Source organism: Chlorocebus sabaeus, chromosome 27 (assembly GCF_047675955.1).
Source record: "Chlorocebus sabaeus isolate Y175 chromosome 27, mChlSab1.0.hap1, whole genome shotgun sequence".
NCBI classification, from domain to species: Eukaryota; Metazoa; Chordata; class Mammalia; order Primates; family Cercopithecidae; genus Chlorocebus; species Chlorocebus sabaeus.
Window position 1 is genome coordinate 25,304,200 of NC_132930.1, and position 25,882 is coordinate 25,330,081.

General features: G+C 48.2%; 1 protein-coding gene across 2 annotated transcripts; it reads right to left on the minus strand.

Moving 5' to 3' along the window:
• Positions 1-1,105: 1,105 nt before the first annotated feature.
• Positions 1,106-24,378, minus strand: SLC34A2 (solute carrier family 34 member 2). Of its 2 annotated transcripts, none has more exons than XM_008017717.3 (13): positions 24,129-24,378; positions 17,376-17,490; positions 17,143-17,277; positions 15,626-15,754; positions 13,682-13,825; positions 11,975-12,086; positions 10,171-10,366; positions 9,183-9,278; positions 8,300-8,420; positions 6,696-6,863; positions 5,516-5,632; positions 5,299-5,423; positions 1,106-3,754 (listed from the first exon to the last, which is right to left on the minus strand). In XM_008017717.3, exons 2-13 carry the CDS (start codon positions 17,485-17,487, stop codon positions 3,140-3,142), a joined length of 2,070 nt encoding a protein of 689 aa, XP_008015908.2. In that variant the 5' UTR covers positions 17,488-17,490; positions 24,129-24,378; the 3' UTR covers positions 1,106-3,139. The 2 variants fall into 2 exon arrangements, with proteins under 2 accessions (XP_008015908.2, XP_008015907.2); XM_008017716.3 differs by having other exon boundaries at positions 17,143-17,280.
• Positions 24,379-25,882: the final 1,504 nt, after the last annotated feature.

Below are 25,882 nucleotides of genomic sequence, written 5' to 3' on the forward strand. Positions count from 1 at the left end.
ACCCTCCTCGGCCTCCCAAAGTGCTGGGATTACAGGTGGGAGCCGCTGCACTCCACCTAGTTTTGTATTTTTAGTAGAGACAGGGTTTTACCATGTTGGCCAGGCTAGTCTTGAACTCCTGACCTCAAGTGATCCACCTGCCTCGGCCTCCCTCCCAAAGTGCTGGGATTACAGGCATGAGCCACCGCACCCAACCAACATGTTATTTTGACTAGCACAGGTGGTTGGCAGAACACATAGCACTGAAAGGCCATACTTTCCATTCAAACCAGAACTTTCTTTGAATGTAGCAAAAAGGTAGTGGCACTCCAAGGAAACAAGCAAGGAACAACTAAGAAACTCTCTCCTGTTTTTCTCACTTAGGCTGAAAAACGCTGACTTGGAAAGGGTGGCCCATTGCTCTTTTTCTTTTCAGTTCTTCCTTACTCATCAGGAAGGCAGAGAGCATGGGCAGAATGTGTACAAAAAGTGAAATCAGGCTGGGCAGGGTGGCTCAGGCCTGTAATCCCAGCACTTTGGGAGGCCGAGGCGGGTGGATCACCTGAGGTCAGGAGTTCCAGACCAGCCTGGCCAACATGGTGAAACCCCGTCTCTACTAAAAATACAAAAATTAGCTGGGTGTGGTGGCGTGCATCTGTAATCCCAGCTACTTGGGAGGCTGAGGCAGGAGAATTGCTTAAATCCTGGAGGCAGAGGTTGCAGTGAACAGAAATCACACCACTGCACTCTAGCCTGGGCGACAGAGTGAGACACCATCTCAAAAAAATATTAGTGAGATGAAAACAATTGAGTTAGTTTTGTGCAATGCCCTCACTGTTCTTTTAGGAATAAAATACATGTGTGAGCTACACGTAAGAGCAACATCATGTCAGTGATTCCACAGACGAGTTAACAGGCCTTATGTTTGTGTTTGAAATTGGCATTGCACAATATAAAACTATACTTTTCCCCAGGTTTTTGAACAAGTGGCTCCACAAATTATGCAGCTGGAGGGTCAGATAGTAAGTGGTGGGTAGTGACATTCGGTAAGGGAAGAGACCTCACTTCTTTATAAAATAGATCCAAGGAGGTCCCTATTTCCCTGTAATTAAAAACAACACACTCCTTTTGGGTTTGATTACTTTATTTATCCCTTCCCACAACCAGTAAAAAAAAAAAAAAAAAAAATTACAATCAGGCCTGGTGTGGTGGCTCACGCCGGTAATCTCAGCACTTTGGAAGGCTGAGGAGGGCGGATTGCTTGAGCTCAGGAGTTTGGGACCAGCCTGAGCAATACAGTGAGACCCGGTCTCAAAATTATTATACAATCAATGCAAGTACAAAGATTCAATTTTTTAAAATCGCTGGAGTACAAAGATGGCCACAGCCCCTGCCCGGGTTTAACTTACGTATATACAGAGTGGGTGGGGTGGGCATGGCCACAGAGGTGCTATTACAAAATATACAAAGTGGTTTCTTTCTTTACATTTCATAGAAGAACCCTGCCTCATTTCCAAATGAGAGCACTAGAAGCACAAATCATCCAGACCGTTTACCATATAACTTATGAAAAATGCTGTACAGGGGTGTGACTATAAATATCGAGTATTCGGCTCTGGTTGGGAATTGGTATCTACAAGGGGGAGGGTCAGGGGAGGACTGTCTGATATCCTGACCTGCTGGGATGGTGGAGAAGCTGGGATAGGGGAGGCCCCAGTCTTGCCACACAGCTACACCCACTCCTCCTTTCCTAGATAAGGCTGGAGCTCACTGGCCGGGAAGAACTGGAATGGCTGAGGGTGGGGCGGGGGCAGTCGTGTAATAAGGCAGGAGGCTGTGGAAGGCACAGAGAAGGCATCTAGGATGAGAAGGAGCACACCCCTTTGACCCAGGGACATACGTATGCTCCGCTGGACTCAGTGATCCCAGTTCACTGGGCAGTCCAGTTGGGTACAGCTTTCCCCCAAAATCTGGAGCTTTGCAGGCATGGAGAGAGGACAACTAATCAAAGCCCATCTACAGGAAAATGGAAAAATGTTTGGAAAGAGATTCCAGTGGGTGGGTGCATGGAAAGAAGGAAGTAAACCCCGCAAGTCATCTTGCACAGAAAGTGAGGAAGCAGACGGGGGTTGGGGAGAGCTATTCCAGGCGCAGATACTCCCTGGGTTTCAAGGTGGCAGCATGCAGGCTACAAGCCTGGAGAACTTGCACGTTTTATTTCAAAAGATCCAACAGGGAAGGATTTTGCTATCTGACCAAGAGAGGAGCATTAGGCTTTAGCCACAATGCTTTTTAATTTGCCTTCCTAGTTCGTTAAATTAAGAACCTGAGGCCCTTTTGGCAGATAAACCGTATCCCCTGAATGCTATGCTACCCATTCCCTACTTTCTTCTCCTCCACCTGCCCCACTCTCTCTGTCTCTTAGGAAGACAAGAGCAGCAGGTGGGCACATGTATCCAGCCTGAACTCTGTAGTTCAGGTGTGGCTCCCACTCCCGAAGCATGAGGACAAGGACACTGCAAGCAAACTGCTTGGACTAGCACACCTGCCCACGTGAGGAAACCCTGACAGGGAATGTGGGGAGTAGTAGGAAGTGGGATAGACCCACACCTGTGGTCTGCAGTTTCCAAACAATGACACTATGTCCCCTGAGCCGGGCTGATCTGGGGCAAGGAGGCCATGGAGCTGCTGCTCTTGGTTGCCAGACTTTGGTTTAAAAAAAAGGGAGAGGCCTGAGCTTGATAGTCATGAAGAATACACTTCCTTATCTTAGACAGCCTCTCATACATTCCTTCCCTGGGCCTTTTCTTTCTGAAGATGGTTTTTGAGTCTGAAAACAGGTTCTACGGACCAACCCAGCTAGGTGCAGGATTAGACCCCTGTCCAGCCAGGTTCATTCTCTAATTCTCTTTAGGTACTGTCCTGTGCCTTCCTGGAGTAAAAGACCACTGAGTGACCAGGGGCGGGAACAAAAGTGCCCTGCAGGCCTATCCACCAAGCCAAAGGGAATCGAGTTAGGTAGGACTGCACCAGTTTCATTCGCTAATGGGGAACAACTCTCCTCGAGGTGGTGAAAGGGTGCAGGGTGCAGAAGTGGGAGAGAGGACAGCATGCAAAACTCAAGGCCCAGCTCCCCACCTCTGACAATCTGGGCCTCCCCCTATAAGGCTGTGCATTCGGTCTTTGAGTCTGGGGCACGGACCTCACCCTGAGCCTCTCTGCTAATGGTTATGTTATCAAAGGTCTCAGGGGCCTTGCCAGGGACACCCTGCGACTCCTGCCCCTCCTCCAAGTCCTGGCAGCACTTGCTGCAGCGGCAGCACTTGGGGCAGCCACACAGCAAGCAGCACACGCGGCAGCACACGCGGCAGCAGCAGCAGCAGGGCATCTGGAAGCAGCCGGTGAACTTGGAGATGACGGTGTCCCAGGGTTTTAGCGAGTGCATGCACAGTGGCAGGAAGTTCCAGTTCTGGAGTTTCTTGGGCAGGACGCGTGGACAGCGGGACTGCAGGAGTCGGAGGCACAGTACCAGGATGATGATGAAGACGACGGGAACCCCGACGCCCACCAGCACCGGCCAGCCGGCCAACGAGAGGCCAAACACCGTCAGCGGGATCAGGAAGAAGAAGATGATCAGGTAGAAGACGGCGAACCAGCGATACTTGGCAGAGATGTTGCCCAGCCCCTTGGCCATGCGGATGGGCAGACGAGTGAACGGGATCGGGTACCACAGTAAGATGCCAGAGATGTTGAAGAAAAAGTGGCACAGGGCGATCTGCAACACAAGAGGTTGGACAGGTGAGGGGCCTGTTGCCTAATGGGGGTGGCAGTAGGGAGGAGGGGATGGGGGAGGTAAGCTGGCAGGCATCACAGGTAGCACAGTCTCGGGCCTTCCAGGCCTTCCTTGTCTTTGCGGTTCAGCCCAGAGGGTACCTGGTTTCCATGAGGACCTGCTACATGTCTGGGAGGGCCAGGAGCACTCAACTGTGCATTAGCTCAATCCTCAAAAAACACTCTACAGAGTGGCAATCATTATTTCTTGACGTGAGATAATGGAGGCTCCTCAAGTCCCACAGGTGGGAGATGCAAGAGGTGGAAATTCACATCCTGGGAGCCTGGCTCCAGAGGCCAGGCGCTTAGTCATTTTTCCAAGGCTGCCAAGGTGCAAAGTACCATGCCCAGGCTATGAACCAGCACTGTCCAATACACTAGCCGCATGTCCACACGGAGATTTGCTTTAAGTACGAAATACATACTAGATTTCAAAGACTTAGTCCCAGAAAAGAACAATGTCAAATATCTCAATTTTTGACAGACTGATTACATGTTAAAGTGATAATGGTTTAAATCAAACACATTATTGAAGAATGAATCTGCCTCTAAAAATGTATCCGCTAAAATCTTTTAGGATGACATATGCGGTTAATTTATATTATATGCTTGAATTTCTATTTCTGTTGCATAGATTGCTTTGCCTCGTCAGATCTTTATAATAATCCTAATGAGATAGGGGTTATATCCTCCATCTTTCAGATGAGGGAATTGACGCTCAGGTTAGATCACTTGCCAAAGGTCATTTGGGATGTAAATGGCGAGATAAGAATTCAAATCTCAGGCTGGGTGCAGTGGCTCACGCCTGTAATCCCAGCACTTTGGGAGGCCAAGGCAAGTGCATCATGAGGTCCGGAGTTCAAGACCAGCCTGGCCAACGTAGTGAAGCCCCGTCTCTACTAAAAATACAAAAAAATCAGTCAGGCGTGGTGGCAGGTGCCTGTAATCGCAGCTACTCGGGAGGCTGAGGCAGGAGAATCACTTGAATTTGCGAGGCGGAGGTTGCAGTGAGTGGAGATCGTGCCACTGCACTCCAGCCTGGGCAACAGTGCGAGACTGTCTCAAAAAAATAAAATAAAATAAAATAAAATAAATAAATTCAAATCCCAAAGGTCTTGCACAAAGTAACCTAGATGGTCCACGCCAAGGAGCTCTCCTAATTGTAAAGTTCCCCATAGGAGGCAGTGAGGAGATGGGAGGTGGTGGCTGTGCTTCTTAAGTACCCTTTCTACATCTATATCAAGGGGCCACCCCACTTCTGCTGAAACCACCACCAGTTATGGGAGTCTTACTGCCTTTCTCAGAACTGATAGTTTTGATTGTTTTCATATCAAGGTCCTGAAAACTTTACCCGTGGCTTCCCCTCCACGTATCAGTTCCATCTTTTGGACAGCACAGAGAAAAGCCCGGCTCTTGTTAGAGACCAATTTGCAAGACCATGTGTGGTCCCACCCCCAGGGCCCCTGCTCCCGGGCCCCGAGTCCTGACCTGGAGTGAACTCCTCAATGTATTGCCAGGGCTGGCTAAGGCAGCCAGGATGGCGGTGGTGGTGGTGCCGATGTTGGAGCCCAGCGTGAGTGGATAAGCCCTCTCAATGGTTATCACTCCGATTCCTTGTGGGGGATACAAACACAAACACAACAGCCCCATGGGATGACAGGAAATGGCAGTGGTGGCCAGAGGGAGAAGCTCAGGAATAACTCACCAATTAGGGGAGTCAAGGCCGACGTGAACACAGAGCTGCTCTGCACGATGAAGGTCATGCCTGCCCCGACGAGGATGGCCAGGTAGCCAGTCAACCACGCAAAGGGAAAGGGGAAATCTGGAAGACAGAAGGAAGATATATCAGGGCCTCTCTGGAGAAGGAATGGGCTGGTGGCCTGGGGCAGGGGCTGGGCTTACGGGTGAGGTTGTACAGGCACCTCCTCATCCTATATATGGTCTCAGATTACAGAGTAGAGTTTTAGAATCCAGTTTCATTCCCCATTGTCTATTGCTCCACATATTCAGATGGAAAAACCAAGGATGCAGGTAAGTGTTATGGAAACAAAAACACAGACTTCCAGGAGGTCAGGTTAGAAAGAGTGAACCCACCCAACTAACCACTCTCCTTCCAGAAAGGGCTGAGAGCATGCTTCCTCCCCTGCCCTGGCCTCCCATTAGCACCCACATTCGACCTTCAACCTTCATGTCTGCCTTAAGGAGTATCAGGAAAACGCAGCATCTTGAAACATGCCTACTAACTGAGTCCTCCACCCAACCAGCACCAGATCAGGCCCTGCATTTCCCACAAGCACTCAGAGTTGCTCTGTTCCCCCAAGACAACCTGGGGTGGGGGGCGAATTTTCTTGGCTATATTTAACTGAGTTGTCATGGAGAGATGATGTCATTGGCTTAGTGAGCTCTCATTGGCCAGGACACCCTATTTGGCAGGAAATCCTCTTGGCCAGCAGTCTCATTGGCCACCTTTAGATGCTGATGTATTTACACATCACATTTTCTTCACAAGAGTGAAGGGAGGTGGGGGTGAGGGTGGACACCTGGGGTCCTTTTTCTAAGGGGTCTTGACAGAGCCAGTTAAGCCCTGAGCATACAGGAAACCTACTAGGAAGGAAGGCCTGATTCACAGTTCTCCAGATAGGAACTCCTTCTCAGGACCTTGCCAACATGGAATGGAAGCTTGGGCGTGCTCCCTAGACCCCACCCAGGACACCAAGAACATTTCCACGTGAATGATATCCTCATTTCTGCTGCTGATCCAATTTGAGAGAGAAACTCCATGAAGAGGCCATTGCTGGATGGGAATCTAAAGCACCCTCACACCCCATGCAGTGGCCATGATGACACCATCCCTCAAGGCCCACAAGTGAGGGCAGTGTACCTACCAGTGTTGATGGTCTTCTTGATGACAGTGGCGACCTGCCCCTTGAGCACAGAGCCCAGGATCTTGACAATCATGATCAAGCAACCACAGAGGACCAGCAGGGAGATTATGAGCAAGATGATGCCCACAGCAAGATCCGGAAGGTGGAAATTCACGAAGATATGCTGGCCTAAAAAGACCACGAAGAACCTTGTCAGGAAGGCACGGAGCCACCATGGCTACAGATTGTTATTTATTCCCCCAGATCCTATCTTTCCTACGAACAGATTCCTAGTTGTTAGTTTGACATATGGCAGCCCCAAATCAAGACAGCCCTTCTCAGCCTCCTTTGCAGCAAAGGGCACCACTGAGATTATGTCATAACCAGTGGGATCGCATGAGACTGGAAGATCAAGTGATGACTTTAAAAATCACACTACTACTCAGGGGCAGACCCAGCCCAGTTCTGTCTCTAAAGACCATGCTGTGGATGGTCTAATTTTTTTACTAATGATAAGTATGCTTTGAGGGGTTCGATGGGTAAGTCAAAGTAAGGGGCATTGCTAATTATAAAGCCCCTTCTGCATGCCCTAGATAATTCCAGCAAAACATGGTTATGTGAATTCATATATAACCATTATATAGTGCCTAGAATGTGGGAGGTGGTATGTTAACTTGATTCTTTGGGGTAATCATACCTAGAGTATTAAAGTATACTACTCAAAATTAATGTGGTGGGAGGGTGGGAAGAGAGAAGCAGAGATATACAAAAGTATATGTAAGGAGTAATTAGAATAACGAAGGGTAGCTGGGTTGGAAAACACATTACAGCTTCTTAATAATCAGAGCATCATGCAAGCTCACTGTCTGTTCAAGTGCTATAGCCCCAGTGCCCTGAAATGGGGCCCGCTGTACAGTGGGGACTAATTGAGTGAATATATCTGTTCTATGTGGGTCCCACATCTTCCTTCAAATCTGGTTGTCATCTCCCTAAAGTTATTCTATTTTGAGACAAGCTACCCCACTGTTGCCCAGGCTGGAGGGCAGTGGTGTGATCTTGGCTCACTGCAACCTCTGCCTCCTGGGGTTCAAATGATTCTCATGCCTCAATCTCCAAAGTAGCTGGAATTATAGACTTGTGCCACCATGCCTGCCTAATTTTTTTGTATTATTTGTAGTAGAAACAGGGTTTCACCATGTTGGCCAGGCTGGTCTCGAACCCCTGGCCTCAAGTGATCGGCCCACCTTGGCTTCCCCAAAGTGCTGGGATTATAGTCATGAGACACCATGCCTGGCCCCTAGAGTTATTGACTAAAGGAGTCTGAACAAAGCACGTACAGGAAACCCTATAGAATCTGTTGGACTTTTCTGAGGTGGTGTGGAGCTGGCAAAGGAAATGGACTCCAAGTTCCAGTTTTCCCCTTGCTGTGGGACCTTGGGCCTGTCACCTCAGTTCCTAAGCCATAGTTTCGTCTGCTGTGAAAGCATGTTGCTCCAGCTTGATGTAGGGCAGGTGCTTAGTGACTCCTACTGTCCTTTTCTTCACTTACTGGGACTTCACACAGATAAATACATCACCCCCAGACAACACCTGTCATAGCGGCCAATCCACTGAGCTCCACTCACATTTGGCGATGTTCTCCTTGTAGGTCACATTCTTCATGGTCCAGGTTTGGATGCCATCCGTCCAACAGAGGGAAGGGGAGGTGCAGTTAGCCGTTGAGGGAACAGTGACGTTCATCTGGGTCTGGATGACAAACGTGACAAATGCCCACAACGTTGGCTTTTAGTGGGGAACGGGAGGCAATGGCGCGGGTGGGAATGAACGGGCACAGATACCACACATGGTGCATGTAGTGTGGTCCCAACAGAACAGTTCTTTTCTCTCAAAGACTTATTTGTCACCTTTATTAGAAATCTCTTAGAATAATTGAGGACAACTGAAATCAGCCTTCACCATTTAAAAACATCTAGTTTGTTTATTTTAGTCTCCAGTCTTTAGCACCCCAAAAAACATACACGAACACCCCAGAAGCAAGAGCAAGCCACAACCCAGGTGCAAAGCAGGCTGGGTAGGTTCCTGACAGAGGGCATGAATGCTCTGAGCCCAAGCAGGGGGAATACTCTGGAAGAGTCTGGAAAGTAAGAGAGAGAATACTTGCTGCCAACACCCATAGGGTATGCTGGACTATTTCCACAAGTCCCTCCAAAAATGAGAACAGAATGGCAGGCAGAGCTAAGTCTTGTCCAAGAGGCATGGAAATAACAAACCAGGAATAATGTATCCCTGGGATGGGGCAAAAGGGAGTCTGTCTGTCCTACTGTTTACCTGCATTCGGCATTCATTCAGGGACTTGTTTTCTAAAGGCATTCACTGGTCACCTTTGACTTTTCAGGGGCTCCCAATATTTCTTTCCCCTGACTTTCTATTTAAATTCCTTGAAGGCAAGATTTGGCTTAATGTTGAGATGCAAAGGTTCACCCACCCGGGACTATCATGGAAACATACCATGTTGGTAAAAGTTCTGCACCAAATCTTGACAAGACTCTTGTTTTTCGCGGTTTCATCGTTCATTGCAATTTGGCTGATAACTTTTTTATCCAACTGTGGAAACAGTAGACAGGAGACCATCAGTACATCCTCAGAACCGATTTAGGACACAAACCCAGAGGGTTGCAGTGAGAGGGGCTCTAAGGAGATAAATGTGACTGTGAGCCCCCAGAGAGGCAAAGTGGGGCTCGCTCTATCTGCAGAGGCACTGATATCTAGGGAGTAGGCAGTAGATATTTCCTGGATGACTGAATGGCCAAGAAAACCAGTAAGAGTGAAAACACAAGGTCCTAGCAAGGACCCAGGGAGAAGGGGCTGAGATGACTCTAGGCAGGAAAGGGTAGAACATACTTTATTAAGTCCACTGGTGTTGAGGACAGCAGTGGGAACAAAGTGGTCTCAAGTGTCCAGTCTTAAGAAGCACCTCCACCCCAATAAAGGTGGCATATCATGGAAGTCAAAGTAACCGTCAAGGTCACTCTATCAGGTGGCCCTAAAGCTCTGCCTCCCTTGGCCTTTTCCAGAGGCAGCTACAGAGTAGTGTTTATTCATCCATTTATTTTTTAAAAACAATCTCACTTTGTCACCCAGGCTGGAGTGCAATGGCACAACTCTCAGCTCACTGCAGCCTCAACCTCCCAGGGTTCAGGCGATCCTCCTGCCTCAGTCCCCCACCTAGTTAGAACTACAAGTGCATGCCACCATGCCCAGCTAATGTTTTGTATTTTAGTAGAGATGGGGTTATGCCATGTTAGCCAGGTTGGTCTTGGATTCCTGACCTCAAGCAATCTACCCACCTCGGCCTCCCAAAGGGCTGGGAAAACAAGGGTGAGCCACTATGCCAGGACCAGAATAGTGTTGTAGACACTCTATATCTGTCAGCTCAGGTAGGGGATGTTGTGGATAGGAAATTTGTCTCTTTCTCTCTCTGAAGGAGCCAAGTTACCTGGACAATGAGCTTTGTGAAGGGCTTAGTGATGACTTTCAGAAGATCGGGTGCATCTTCTCCATTCTTGAAGTGGAAACTCTCCACTATAAGCTGGGTTACGACCTCAAGGTAATGGGTGGCCACCTCCACAGGCAACAGCACCAACACGGAGAGCCAGTTGAAGAAGTCATGGACAGTGGCTCCTGCAAAAGCTCTATGGGAGGGAAACCCCGACAGCCAGATTAGTCACTAAGCAAGTGGGCACCATGTGAGGTGGGCCATTACCTGTGTCATCTGCCACCCTCTGCTAGGTGTCACCTATGGAAGTGTGCACATGTATGCAATCTCATTTCTGTTCTCTCATAGCAATCCCCAAAGTGGCTGGTAGCTATATCCCCGTTGGCCAGATGAGGAAGCTGTGGGGCCCGCAAGCATGTTACGGCTGGAATAATTAGCTCAGCAATCACTGCTTCGAAGAATTGCATCAAGGGCACTTTTGTATCATGTATATTGCAGCCCACCTTCTTTTGGAAAGGTGGGGACCAGTATGAAGGCAACCAAAGCCCTCTATGAGGAATTTTCAATTGTTCCAAACACATAGAAGTCATAAATCCCCAAAGCAATTTTAAAAAATTTAACTTAAAAAGACCTCCACGCAACTGAATTCTTAAACTTTTTTTTTTTTTTTTTTTTTTTTTAAAGATCTTGAAAGTGATGAAACATGAATAGTTTCCACGGGAAACAAGGCTAAAATATTTTGCATCCATCTGAGGAGGTTCAAAGATTCCTGCTCGATTCCATCTTATCTCCAGATTTAAAAAACTCTGTTCTGGATGTTGTCTTCAATGAAACAGCTTCCCTTTAAAAAAAAAAAACTGAAGAAAAAAACAAAAAACAAAAAACAACCTAGCTAGAAGAGGCTGAGAAACACTTAATTTTCACATTAACTTTTTTGAAAGAAAAGAGTTTCCAACAGTCTACTTGCTCTATTTTCAGATTTTATGCATGCCAGAAACTACATTTTGTTTTTTATTAACTTGTAAGTGAAGAACAAAGAAAAGGTGGAATGGGTTGAGCTGACCGAAAGTGGAAGTTTTAATAAGTTATAATTATGACCAAACGAAACAATATTTATTAATTTTTTTCTTTTTTTTTTTCTTTTTTTTTTTTTTGAGATGAAGTCTCGCTCTGTCACTCAGGCTGGAGCGCAGTGGCGTGATCTTGACTCACTGCAACCCCCACCTCCTGGATTCAAGAGATTCTCCTGCCTCAGCCTCCAGAGTAGCTGGGACTACAGACACTTGCCACCATGGCTGGATAATTTTTGTATTTTTAGTAGAGATGGGGTTTCACCATGTTGGCCAGGCTCCTGACCTCAGGTGATCCGCCCATCTTGGCCTCCCAGAGTGCTGGGATTACAGGCATGAGCCACCACCCCCAGTCCTAATAAATTCTACTCTTCTAACTGGCCTTGTTTCAATTCTGCCACCCAGCGGCTAAGTTTCTAGCTAGAGTTTGCATTTATTTAGCGAACTCGATGTGCTGGGTTCTCTGAACACTTACCTGCTGGATTGTATATTTAATCCTATGACAACGCAATGGTGACAGATAGTATTATCCCTGCTCTGCCGATCACGGAGCTGAGTCTAATCAGCTGGTGAGTATGTGATCCAACCCTAGCCACACCTCCCTGTGGTTACTTCTAGGAACTCCGGGAATGAACCTGATAAGCATGTCATCTTTGACTGGTCAAAGGTAGTTACAACAACATGGCCAAGAACAATAGAGCTGATATCGCAAAGGCTGGTTTTGAGCCTCTTACCTTCTGAACTCTCTTCGGTCTCCCACCTGCATGAGCGCAACAATAGTGTTGGTGATTGACGTTCCAATGTTGGCCCCCATGATAATGGGGATGGCAGCCCGAACAGTGAGCACTAGAGGATGGAAAAGTGCCATTAGCAAGCTTAGAAAGGCAGCTCGGAGGCAGGCTAAAGTCACCCATGCTGATATCCTCTAAAAAAGTAGTTTTTATCCCCTATGCAAGTGAATTCTTAAACCCCCTTTTTTTTTTTTTTTTTTGCACCTCACTATGCACCTCACTATGAATCTGAAGAAAGTGCCTTTCTAGATTCCTCCCTCCTCCCTATTGCAGATCCAAGGCTAGCCTGAAGGAGACCAGGAGGCACCCACTGATTAAGGACTTAGGTGGAGTGCCAGGGCTTGCACGTACAGGTGAGTCAGTTGTGCATGGCACAAAGGCTCGCTTTTAAGGAAGCATCATTTCTTTCCTTCTTTTTTTTCTTTTTTTGAGACGAATCTCGCTCTGTCACCCAGGTTGGAGTGCAATGGCGCGATCTCAGCTCACTGCAACCTCTATCTCCCAGGTTCAAGCGATTCTCTTGCCTCAGCCTCCTGAGTAGCTGAGATTGGAAGCACGCGCCACCACATCCAGCTAATTTTTGTATTTTTAGTACAGACAGGGTTTCACCATGTTGGTCAGGCTGGTCTCAGCCTCCCAGAGTGCTAGGATTACAGGCATGAGCCACTGGGCCCAGCCAGGAAGCATCATTTCTGTGCTAGATATCAGACACTTAATTCCAGGCAGTGTAACTTTTTCAAACAAAATCTGCATATTGCTGCACTTTTTTTGACATAAACAAGTAAAATATTTTGAAAGTGTAATACCTTTTTCTAACTGGATCGGAAACATTCTAGTTAATTTTGGCTACAATGCTAGCTTGGGAAGAAAAATAGTTCTGGCCAGGGGCAGTGGCTCAGGCCTGTAATCTCAGCACTTTGGGAGGCTGAAGTGGGAGGATAACTTGAGCCCAGGAGTTTGAGACCAGCCTGGGCAACACAGTGAGACTCAAGTCTCTATTTAAAAAGAAAATAGAGAAAAGAATAATAATAATCAGTTCAAACTGGTCCCCCTCAGACAGAGAGTCTGTCCAGCCTAGCCGCAGCAATCATCAAGCAGGTACAAGTTTAGTGTGCCATCTCCCCAAGCTCAATTGTCCCAGAGCAATTTGTGATGAGATTAGTTGTCTTTCTTCTTAGTACTGAGAGTGGCCCAGTCCCAGAGAACTAACTTTCTGCAGTGATGGAAATGTTCTGTGTCTCTACTTCTCGGTAGGGTAGCTGCCAGCCACGGGTGGCTCTTGAACACTTGAAACGTAACTAGTACAACTGAGGAACTGAATGTTATATTTTAATTTTAAATCAATTAAGGTTCAATAAAATTAATATTGCCACATGTGGCTAGTGGCTACAGGTCTGGAAAGCACAGTCCTAGAGAATTCAGAGCTGAGAACTCCAGCAGCAGGGTCTATTTCCAGATCCTGCCATTGAAATGGAAACAGGAAGTTGCCTTGGATCAAGAGGGGAACACACTGTAGCCAGGACAACATAAGAAGACAACGGTAACAAGGCCTGGACATATTCAGCGTGAATTCCTGCCCACCCCTTCCCTCCCCTAGACAGACAGAAGAGTGTCTGGAATGCAGGTGGGCTCGTGGGTGCCCTGACTCACACGAAGAGGCCACCATGCTGACAATGATGGACGTTGAGGTGCTGGAGCTCTGCACGAAGACGGTCACCAGCACTCCGATCACCAGCCCCAACAAAGGGTTGGACATAATAGAGCTGTTGCTGAAGAACTGTCCTGCCATTTTTCCTGGGAAAAAAAAAACAAAAAACAATCATAACGTGATCGAGGGGGATTAGGTAGGCAATGAGTAAACAGAAGCTTCCATCCAAGGCCAGCTGGCTGTGGGTTGGAGCGTCCAGCCTCCAGTCTCCATCCGGGCAGTCACCCAGGGAATCTTGCTTCCCCGTGTCTCTTCCCAGTGCTGCCTTGATAAGGCAGGAAACCCACTGGCTGCCCACACGTGCCTCCTGTCTCTGTCTCTGTGCCCTGGTTCCCGACCCACTGTGAGCCCCCGGTTACTCTTGTTCCTTCACCCTGCATCCTCCCACTCTTCAAACACTCCTCGGTCAGCAAGCCCTTCCATGCTCAGGAATCCAGCCTCAACTCTGTACTGGGACCAGTGGGTGCCAGTGAGCCTCCTGGGATGCCAGTGTCTCTGGGGTGTATACCCAATTCAGAGTTATCCTCCAAGAGTAGATCTCTCTATCCACCCTTAGCCCTAGCACCAGCCTGTAATTGAATGCTGGGAGAGTTACCCTCAAGAGTGTGCCTGAGACCATCAATGCATTCCCAAGTCCATTGTATAAAGAAGATGGAAGCCCAGAGGATGCAGATGACTTGTCTGAGATAACCAGACAGCAAAGCCCATAGCCGATGTTCCCATGGACCAGGGAACCCAGAAACAATGTTCAGGAGGCCAGGCGCAGTGGCTCACGCCTGTAATCCCAGCACTTTGGGAGGCCGAGGTGGGCAGATCAACTGAGGTCGGTAGTTGGAGACCAGCCTGACCAACATGGAGAAACCCCGTCTCTACTAAAAGCACAAAAATTAGCCAGACATGGTGGTGCATGTCTGTAATTCCAGCTACTCAGGAGGCTGAGGCAGAAGAATCGCTTGAACCCGGGAGGCGGAGGTTGCGGTGAGCCAAGATCGTGCCATTGCACTCCAGCCTGGACAACAAGAATGAAACTCTGTCTCAAAAAAAAAAAAAAAAAAAAAGAAGTTTTTGCCCCTCATGCTCTCCCATGAATGCCCACCTCCCCAACTGTCCCAAGTCACACAGATGGGTTCCCAAGAGAGGCACCAAGGGTTGCAGAAATCCATGGTCCTTTGTGACACCCAGATCTGAGATTGAATCTTACTCTGCTAATTACAGGCTGTGAGTCTCAGGGCTGATTCGTGATCTCTCCGTAAATGGGAGAGCTTTGGGAAAGAATGTTTGATAGAGGGCCCCCAAAAATGCCTGCACCCAGCAGACACTCAGAGTGCTGCCTGTTTGTTTCTGATGTCACCATTGAGGTACCAAGCTAACCAAGCACAGGGTGACTTCACTTCCGGGTTCTCACACTGCATGGGCACACGCAGCCCTGAGGGCTGTGTAGGTAACTACAATGGATGCAGATTCCTCCAGCCCAGAGAACGGGCTCTGTCCTTCCCCCAGCAAGGGCCCACCTTTGAAAGGGTGCTCTTTCTCATTCCAGAATTCTCTCTGGTGGGGAGGATATAGGAATTCCTTGGCTACGTCTTTATGTCAAACAACTTCCTGCCTGGGGTTTGTGGACAAACTCAACTGGCTGATAGCTTGGAATAGTCTCTAGCCCCCGTTTCTGGCCTAAGCCACCTGGGCCAAGTCATAGCCCTTTGTGTAGGCCTCGGTTTTCTCTTCTATAACAGAAAGCATAGACTTCATAAATGATCTGAGGTGGGTTCCAGTCCTAAAACACTCGAGGAAGCTGCAGCTGGAGAGGGCTTGCTGAGTTTTATTCTCGGAATCACATTTCATGATAACGCGCCTCACCCCCAGACCTTTTGGTCTTTCATTCTTACCTCCAACCAGCTGGAAAGCGCTACTAAGAACATCCAGGGAGCACACAAAAAAGTAGAGAAATCCGAGAAGTAAAATCAATCTCCCAATCCCTTGGAAGACACAGAGAATCTTCCCTTTGGTGTCTCTCTCTACAGCAGGGTGGGGTGGCGGGAGAGAGGGAAAGGCATGAAACTTTTAGTGTTGGAAACACTGAGAAGTTCGGCAATGAGCTCAGAGCTCCCCCCGCCTCCCCTCCCTTCCCAGCCTGGCAGCCGTAAGTTCTTATGTCTAGCGAGGCTTACAGATGGGACGCAGCCATTGCTGTAGCTTTCAAAGCAGTTACCACTGTGGTCCATTTAGCTGAAACCCCTGGTAAAGTGCCTCTAAAGGATTTGCATTTGGAAGGAGGGGTTCGATGTGGTCTGCGACAGAAAAACCAGGCTCCATGCTCAGCTGAGCCACAGTGTCGCTGAGTGAGGCAGTTAACAGCACTCGCCACCTGCTAAGTGCAGGGTCGGAGATAATGGCTGTCACATTCCGAACAGCAGAGTATTTTCCAGAATGCAGCTGCACAGCAGCAATCAGCCTCAATTTATGGAGGGCTTGGGGCATCACACATCCTGGGATGCTACATCATTCATCGTTAACTACTGTTTACTCCACTGGCTTTTAAAATGGTTCTCATCTTACCCCTCCCAGCTCTTTCCTTCCTACCTCTCCTCCCCACCCCACACCCCAATCTCCTTTTTCCTCCTTGCTGTCTAGTTCACTGACAGACCTTCTGCCCTACATACACTTGGAAATGAAACAGTGATTGTTTGCACCAGCTGTCTGGCTGCGTATTTTGTTTTTCTAGAAACTTTCCCTAATGCCCATATTTGGGTGAGGCGACCCCTCTGAAATCTCTCTGAGAAGAGGGGCCTTTTCTGTTTATCACTGTATCCACAGCATCTCCAAACCAGTACCTGGAAACTGTTCTCCTACAGCGAATTATAAGGAGCCAGACAATGTTCATCTTTGCTACAACCACAGTGCCGGGCACATTTGTTGAATGAATGACCCCCAATTACTCTAACATGCTTTGACTCAACCTCAAAGATGGGAGGGTGGCCAGACACCGTGGCTCATGCCTGTAATCTCAGCACTTTGGGAGGCCAAGGCGGATGGATCACAAGATTAGAAGTTCAAGTCCAGCCTGGCCAACATGGTGAAATCCCATCTCTATTAAAAATACAAAAATTAGCCTGTAATCTCAGCTACTCGGGAGGCTGAGGCAGGCTAATTGCTTGAACCCACAAGGCGGAGGTTGCACTGAGCCTATATCGCACCATTGCACTCCAGCCTAGGCGACAGAGCAAGATTCTGTCTCAAAAAAAAAAAAAAAAAGAAGATGGGAGGGTGACATCCCTAGCCAGGACCCTTGCTTCAAGGGCATCAGAACAATGAAAAGGGGGGAGGGACACGAGGATGGTGACACCGTGAACCACAGGAAGTTTCCTGTTTCCTTCCTGAATGTCTCAGCTGGCTTCACTCTTACCTGACCACTTGATCCCCGAGTCCTGAAGAGTGGGTAGGTTCCAGGGGTCGTCCAGCTCAGTGGGCTCCTCTATCAGTGTAGCCGTGGAGTAGGTCGGCAGAAGTTCAAACTTGGTTACAGGTACCTCAGTGTTATCTGCTGAAACAAGCAAAAGGGGTCATGAGGAATCAGACCTGGGTCTCCTGCAGACCCCTCACAAGAGGCCGATCTGCAGACAAACGAGCGACACTTACTTTTGTTGGTTTCTTTGCTTTTATCAGGGGTGATGGGTTGCTGACTTGAAGCCCCTTCGAGGTACTTACTGGGGTTGGGCTGGGCATCTCCCAATTCAGGCCAGGGAGCCATGGTCTGTGGATGAGAAAACAGTTTAAAGCAGCAGTCATGGAAAGGAGGCGCACCGAGATGCTATAAGAGGAAGAATCATTGGTTGCAAAGCGTCTACTGGGTGGGGGGTTCAGGGGGAGGCGGCAGCAAAAGGAAGGGAAGGATTTCATACTTATGCCCCCTAAGTGTGGCATCTTAAGCGCCATATTTCAGTCCTCTGTGGTTCCACTTCACTCACCCAGTCACTAAAGCAAACTACTTCTTACAATGTTGAGTTAGCTGCACACACCACCTTTAATCTCCTAAACTTGTTTTTGTCTTGACTCTCTCCTTCAGTCAAAAGCAGGGAGCAACAGGTGCCGTGGCTCATGCCTGTAATCCCAGCACTTTGGGAGGCTGAGACAGGTGGATCACCTAAGGTCAGGAGTTCGAGACCAACCTTGCCAACATGGCAACTAAAAATACAAAAATTAGCCGGCGTGGTGGCACATGCCTGTAGTCCCAGCTACTCGGGAGGCTGAGACAGGAGAATCGCTTGAACCTGGGAGGCCTGGGAGGCAGAGGTTGCGGTGAGCCGAGATTGCGCCATTGCACTCCTGCCTGGGTGACAGGAGTGAAACTCCATCTCAAAAAAAAAAAAAAAAAAAAAAAAAAGGCAGGGTGCAAGCCCATTCATCTTTGTTGTCTCATAGCATGCCAAATCCTCACAACCCTTCAATGGCACTCCATCTACTTCTTATATCAAGACAAGTGCACTGCAGATCTATGCAAAACCTTGTCCGGTGAAATTTAACAGATTTATACAACTTAGTGTGTATGTGAATATATATGCAGGGGCCAGGCGAGGTGGCTCAGGCCTGTAACCCCAGCACGTTAGGAGGCCAAGGTGGGTGAGTTTGAGACCAGAAGTTTGAGACCAGCCTGGGCAACATGTCAAAACCCTGTCTCTACTAAAAAGACAAAAATTAGCAGGGGGTGGGTGCCTGTAATCCCAGCTACTTAGGAGGCTGAGGCATGAGAATTGCTTGAACCTGGGAGGCAGAGGTTGTAGTGAACTGAGATCATGCCACTGTACTCCAGCATGGGGGATACAGAGTGAGTCTCTGTCTCAAAAAAAAAAAAATATATATATATATATATATATATATATGCATGCAAGTGTTTGTATACCATCTGCATGTTTTACCTACCAGCCAGAGCGTCTGTGAAAAGTGTGATGGACCTGGTTTTAAAATCCAGCAGTGCCACCTATTAGTGGGTGTGTATTTAGGCAAGTCCCTTTATGCCTCTGAGCATAAACTGCCAGTTTATCCATCTATAAAATGGAACAGTTCTTGCAGGGTTATGAGACTAATGGTGAAATTAAAAGTCTAGAAAGTGACTGGCATTGAGGAGGCATCCAATAAATAGCAGCAATTATTACTATGTCATGTTGTCTGGATTAATCATCCTTTGTTAGAACCACATTCTTTTCAGCCTTCAAAAAAGACCTTCCTACAATCCATTTTCTTCACAAAGCCTTTCTCAGTTACAAGGCACTTGACACACCTCACATTCCAGTCCTTGCAGTCCTTTTTCTTTGACACTAGACAATTAGTCCTTGTCCATTAGACAAAGCAGTCCAAAGGACTGGAAAAAGGCAATTCACAGAAAAGGAACAAATGGCTAAAATGCCCATTAAAAAAGAAGCAATCCAAGATGGGTGCAGTGGCTCACGCCTGTAATCCCAGCACTTTGGGAGGCCGAGGCGGGTGAATCATCTGAGGTCAGGAGTTCGAGATCAGCCTGGACAACATGGTGGAACCCCGTGTCTACTAAAAATACAAAATTAGCCAGGCGTGGTGGCACGCACCTGTAATCCCAGCTACTCAGGAGACAGAGGCCGGAGAATCACTTGAATCTGGGAGGCAGCGGTTGCAGTGAGCCGAGATCACACCATTGCACCCCAGCCTGGGCAAAAAGTGTGAAACTCCATCTCAAAAAAAAAAAAAGAAGCAATCCAATATATTCAAACTAAAACAGTGACAACTATCAAAGTAGCAAAAAGAATTTAAGTTTATTATGCTATGCTGGAAAAGATGTTATGAGTTGAACACTGCTAGAAGCTCTGGAAAAGTTAGCAACCTGTCCAAAGTGCCTTACGTTCATCACACATCTGTGACCCAGTCATTTCACTCTAGGAATCAGGAAGCTAGGAATATTTGCTCTCAGAAATACCTAATCTGCACTGATCGCCTCTTCCAAGAGGGCTTTCTAGAGCGTGAGTCCACCTGACCCCCTTCCTCTTCAACCTATTTCCTGCTTACCAGACTGCAAAGCCTACCAAAAAGGAGACTTTGCCTTGTTCATTACTTCATCTTCAAGGTCTTAAGCTCTGCCAAGCGTATTTATGACAGAATGAATGGGATGTAAACCAGAAAGATATTTGCTACTCTATCATTTACAGTATTAAAAAATAAAATAAAAAAAAAGAGAAATTACTCCTTCTAACTATAGTATGTCCATACATTGTAAGAGCATGCCATGAAAAAGGTTATACTGCATCAGTAAAACCATAGGAAAATGCTTTAGATAAACCATGAATCTAAAGTACTTCTTTTTCCCATTCACAACATCATCTCAACAAGGCAGACAAGATCCAGAAATGTTCTCTGGGGTTAAAGTGGGTGGTGAGACTGTGGGTGATTTTTAAAATTTTCTTCTAAAATTTTCAAATTCTTTTAAACGATGCAACTCAACCCCTAAACCCACAAAGGTAAGATGGCTCAGTGATACCTGGAGAGAGGGACTCACAATGGGGGGGGAGGTGCTGGTTCTGCAGAGGCCTGCCTCTCACTACATGCAACCCTGAGCCACTCTGAGCTTCAGTTTCATCATTTCAAAAATGGGGACAATACCGTCTCGCTTACTGAGCTGTTATGAGGACTAATTGGTTAATAAGTGTGGGTGAGGCTACAGCATGGTCCCTGGCAGAATAAACACTCAGAACTCTTGTTTATTCTTCATGACACAATGTGGAAATGCACTGTGTCACGAACAATCAACAAGAGTGTTTATTATGTGGAAATGCATTGTGGGTGCACTGTGTGTACCCTACACCATAAGCTCTTCATCTCCAATGTTCAGCACGGTAGTGAATTTCAGTCAATATTTGAATAAATGAACCCAAAGCCTTCATGGGAGAAAGATGCTAACATTTGTTTTGTGGCCGGGGAGTGTCCTATGCAGTTTGTGACCTCATTAAATCTAATAAGGAAGGAGTTTTTCTTCTCAGTGTACAGACAAAGAAACTGAGGCACAGAGAAACAAAGAAGCTTGCCCCCAGCTACCTGGAGCTGGTGTCAGGATATGAACCCAAGACTGCTGGCTCCAAAGCCAGAAGCTTTTCCATAGATCTCACAGCGAGGGGCAAAGGTGGGAGGAGGAATTCTCCAGCCCTCAAAGCACCAGGACTCCCAAGGACCTTAGGTCTAGGCACATTGAGGGCTCTGAGTGTTTTCGGATAGCTGGCTAGATTGGCATGTCTACAGGTCACTCCCACGTGGTCATTCAGATGCTGGAAATGCTCACCCAAGAATGTTGCAATGGCTGAGCAGGAGCATGTGGTTGGGGGTGCGGGGAGGAGGGTGGGACGGGGGCGGGTATTACATGGTGCAGGCAGAGAATGTACCCTGGAGCTCTGAGCCCCTCTGAAGCCTTTCTCCTACCCTCATAGACCTGGCATAACCACTGCCTTGTTTTCTCCCAGCCTTCCCAAGGCCTCACTCCAGCACATTCTTGCCACCTACCAGAAGCAGCAGAGGAAGGGAGAAGTCATCATTTGGAAGCTTTTTACTAAAGCCCAGGGAGGGGCTCCCCTGCTGCCCACACTGGCCTCTATAACTGAGTTGCCTGTGTGCCTCACCCTCTTGGCTCCACTTCCTGTCCCACATGGGCACCCACTGCCAGAAAGAGCTCTTATTCTTTCTCAAAGACCCAGGAGAGGAACTTTCTTGACTCGTCTCAGACTTGGGAAGCAGGGGAATGTAGGGCACCTGGCAATCACCCAACCCCTACATTCACATTGTTTGGGCTTCTCCAACCAAGACCTGTTCCAGGGCCCCTTGTATTCAGAGCAACAGTCAAGGCCATCTGAAGAAATGGGGAGAAGAGGAAGCCCAGGGCAGTGGTCCTATGAGGAAGCAGGACATGGACACACAGTCTCCCACCAGATGGTGGCCTTCACCAGCACAGGGAGTAGAGCATGGCCACTATATCCACAGCACATAGGACAGTGCCAGGCACATGGTAGCCAGCAGTGTTTATTAAGGACTTTGTGCCTGGCACTTGCAAATTGGTGTACAAATTTACTCACAGCATTTCATGTATCTATGTAAACTAGAGTCTCCTTGAGAATGAACAGTATCCTCGTTCTAAAGAGGGAAAACCTGAGCCGCAGAGAAGGTAATTGCTTCAAATCACATAGGCACCAAACACTGCAGAGATCAGTTCAACCTCATGCAGGCCAATGTTCTCAGGATGCCCAGGAAAACTTTCTTGTACTTTGAAAGAATGACTCGGTGCTTCAAACATTCCCAAGAGGGTGATGGCTCTTTTTCCTCTGCTTCCCTTACAGCCATCACAAGGAACAATAATCACCCCTATAGGCTAAGGATGGTGGCTCACACTTGTAATCCCAGTACTTTGGTAGGCCAAAGTGGGAGAGTCCCTTGAACCAACCAGCTTGGACAACATAGCGAGACCCTGTCCCTACATTACTGCTAATAATAATCTCTTCAAGGACACAGTGGTGGTAGTGATGAGAGGAGTCAAAGAAGCAATTGGCCTGGGCCTCACATGGCTAGATAACTTCAGTTTACATTTTTGATGTCACACACTAATAAAATTTTAAAGACGTTTATTCTATCACTTTAAACTTGGGCCATATCACCAAACCTCACCCTCACCATGCGCTATCAATTTGTATTTTTGACATCTTAAAATGAATCCCGTAAATAACTTGTAACTATATCATTTATGCTGCATTGTATTGGGGGGGGTTAAAGCAGTTAAATTTGTAAATATAAACATCTTAAACATACCGCAATCTTTTTATAGCCCTCTTTTTGTACCTTTGCATTTTTAAAATTCAGAGATGAATAAATTCCCTTGGATGTCCTGATTGCTCCCTGCTGTCCCCAGAATGGAAGTGGGGGTGTGGGTGAGGATGGAGGGTTGGAAGATGCCTGAAACTGGTTATTAAAGCCCAGTTTATTCCAAAGCACTCTGATTCTGAGAGGCTGTTTTCCTCATGACATTGAATTCGGGCTATTTTTGTGTCCCCTTTGTGTCTAACAGCAACAATCAGAAGCCCATCCTCATACCACAGGGGACTTGCTTCAGTGAGACGGTTGAGCAATCTGGGGAGAGTTTTGGATGGAGCAATTTGTTTAGTACCCAATCCTTTTACAAAGCACGCCCTTCTTATCACCCATTTCCCAAATTACAAAAGCAGAGAAGATCATGATCAGCTGGCATGGGACAAAAGAAGCAGTCTTTTTTATTTTCTTTTTTTTTTTTTAACAATCTGAAACAACGGCCACTCCTACAGGCACAGTTTTCCAAGAATACCCAACCCAGGACAAGTTAAAGAACTGCCAGCACACAAGGGAAGAAGGAAAAAGGAAAGAAGGACAAGGCCCAGAGCGATCAGGGCTAACACATAAACCCCCTGGGGCACCTGAACAGGAAGAGCGGATTCGGAGTGATGAAATCCATAAGCTGCTTCCATGAAATTAACATGTTTGAGAAAGGGACCTCCTCAAAGAAAACGAGATTCCAGTTCTCCTCAGCGCAGTGCGAGCCACCCGTGGCAGGCATCGCTCCACGGAACGTGAACTACCTCCATGCCATGCAGCCCCCTACTTTCTGGCCTGAGGATGCGCAGTCCCCGAAGCCAACCACTTCTGTGCACATCTCTTTGTAAGTCATCTCCCCAGCCGGCTCACCCATTTCTGGCTTGGAAAACAGAAATTGTGGGTTTTGCTCCCCAAGACAGCTGAAGGACGGACCCTTTGCTGATGGCCACAGGCCCTAATAGAAACAAACTAAGGCTGTCTCCGATGTACCCTAAATAACTGCAAACAAGCACTATAGCACGTGGAAGTCACACTTGGGTGGGGGGCAGTGTCGCATCACCAGGAAGCCACCACAAACCTAGAATTTTCATGGTCCTGAGCTGTCGCATTCCCCTTCTTATAAAGGGTGGAAGACGGCAGCCCAGAGGCTCACAGGGACTAGCGTTAAGTCACATGGCTAGTTGGTGACCCAGCCACAAAGAGCCTAGCCATCCTGATTCCTGGGTGGAGCCTTCTATCCCCTGGGCCTTTCTCTTCCAAACCACGACTCTCAAAACAGTGATCATTTTAGAATCCGCAAGTGTGGCTGATTAATAACACTGTCAATAGTAAGAGTGTAGCAGTAAGAGCTGTAATAAAATCAGTAACCGTGACATTAAGAAGAAAACAGCTTGAACATTGTGGAAAGCTTTGTTTTTTTCACTTCTGTGGCCCAAAGCCAGCCAAGTTCCTTGAGGTCAGCATCGAGAGGTATTTACAAGAATTAAGTGAATCAAAGTCCTTGAAAGAGCCAGGAAGCGCCCCTGCCCCGGCGGCGGTACTCACCAGCGCTCCCTCCGCAGGTGCAGGGCTGGAGGCGGCGGCCAGGTGGAGCGCAGCGCCCCGGGTATATATGGCGAAGGTGTTGCGCAAAGAGGCCTGCGGCCGCTGTCATCACGCCCCTCGCACATTCCAGGACCGCCTGCCGCCGCCGCCGGGGCACTGCCTACCTGCCGCCTTAATGAGCCCATCGAGACCTCGCCCGCTGCGCGGAGAAGACGGGCGGCCAACCAAGCTGCCGAGAGAAAAGCTCCGACTGGCCCCGCCGCGCGAACGGCCCCGAACGGCCCCGCGCCCCTTGGCGCCCCGTGCGCCCTAGCCTGGCTGGCGCGCGCCCTCTCCCGCCACGACTCGGTCCGCACGAGATTCCCGCAAGTGGGGGCTAGCGAGGCTCTCCCGCTCCTGCCTTCTCCTTAAGAACTTGAACCTCCTAGTCTAGTTCCTGTGAGGCTGAGGAGGTCAGAGACGTGAAGACACACATAAAAACCAGTTGGAAAGTCAGGGATAAAGCTGTCAGAAACAAAGCCTGGATTGTTCAGCTTTATCAGTCTGTGGGGAGCTCTCTGCCCTGGGAGTCTGGGCTCTAGGTTCGCAATGGGAAAGGCTGGGACCGTCAGGCTGAGGAAAGGGAAGGGGGCTGTTATCACCGCTCGGTCCTAAGCCTGCTGCGGACATCCTGCTCTGCCTTGTGTCACCTGCGTGTGTATACAACAGTTCTCCAAACCTCTGTGAGATACGATCTGTCCCAGGGAGAGTGCACCCCCGTGCTTATCGCAACAGCTTGCCCCAGTTCTGTGCCGGGCACTGCTGGGAGGGGTTGTCTCCAATGTGCACACGAAAGCCTTCCCTGGGGCTTAGAGTGGCTCCCTCTCTAGCTGAGGTTTAAGGGGTTAGGGGACATGATACAATTACCCAGGATTTGCTAAGCAGGAAGAAAACCCGCGGCTTATTCTGAAACCCAGACCCTCTCCTCTGCTGCACTCTCCTGGTTTTATAGTGGAGCGAAGTGAGGCTTAGCGAGCTTACTCATTGCCCAGCTCCTCACAACAGCCGAAGCGCCCTATTGGAATTAGCTGGTTTCATTCCAACACCGAGTTCTCTCCACTGTGCAAGGGGAAAGAGTCGGGAGCACGACTTCCAGAAACCACAGAGCCTGGAGCTCTCTGGGGCTGGTGTTGGCCGTGGTTAAGCACACTGACTCTGGGCCCAAACTCCGGGAAATCAGTTCCCTGTTCTGCCCCTTGCTTTCCCTGGCTCCGTTTGCTCATATGCAAACTGGGAATAATGGTCCCTGTTAGAGTAAAATGAGCTAAAATATGTAAAGAATGTGGAATGGTACTTGGCATATAAATAGTATTCAGTGCGAGTTAACCATGATCGTTTACACAGGGAACCTCTGGTGTTGGGAGAAGATGGGTGGGAAGCGTCGATTAGACTCATCTGGAACCTTCACTAGAGAAATCAAATCGGCTTGGGTTGCTGTTATTAGAGGGATGATGGTTTTGCTAGCGGGTGTTGGCCTTCAAATCCAACTCTCAGACCGTGATCAAGCAGTACCTTTGCAATAAGCAGCTTCTAAAGCAGAGTCCAGTGAGGACAGGAATCCCCTGGCACCTGTTCACCAAGCTCAGCTCTGCCTCCAGACCTGGGCAAGGCGGACTGCAGACACCACTTGGGTTTTCAGTGAGAAAGGGCTCTATTGCCAGGGTGCAGAGGAGGAAGGGTGCTGCACACACTGCTCTCGGTGAACTTGACCCGGA

Excerpts from the sequence above, each read along its gene's own strand:
- SLC34A2 (XM_008017716.3), bottom strand. The coding sequence starts at position 17,487 with ATGGCTCCCTGGCCTGAATTGGGAGATGCCCAGCCCAACCCCAGTAAG. Across the intron at positions 17,281-17,375 it reads AAGCAAAGAAACCAACAAAA|CAGATAACACTGAGGTACCT; the intron begins GTAAGTGTCGCT and ends TGCTTGTTTCAG. Across the intron at positions 5,633-6,695 it reads CAAGAAGACCATCAACACTG|ATTTCCCCTTTCCCTTTGCG; the intron begins GTAGGTACACTG and ends TCTGTCTTCCAG.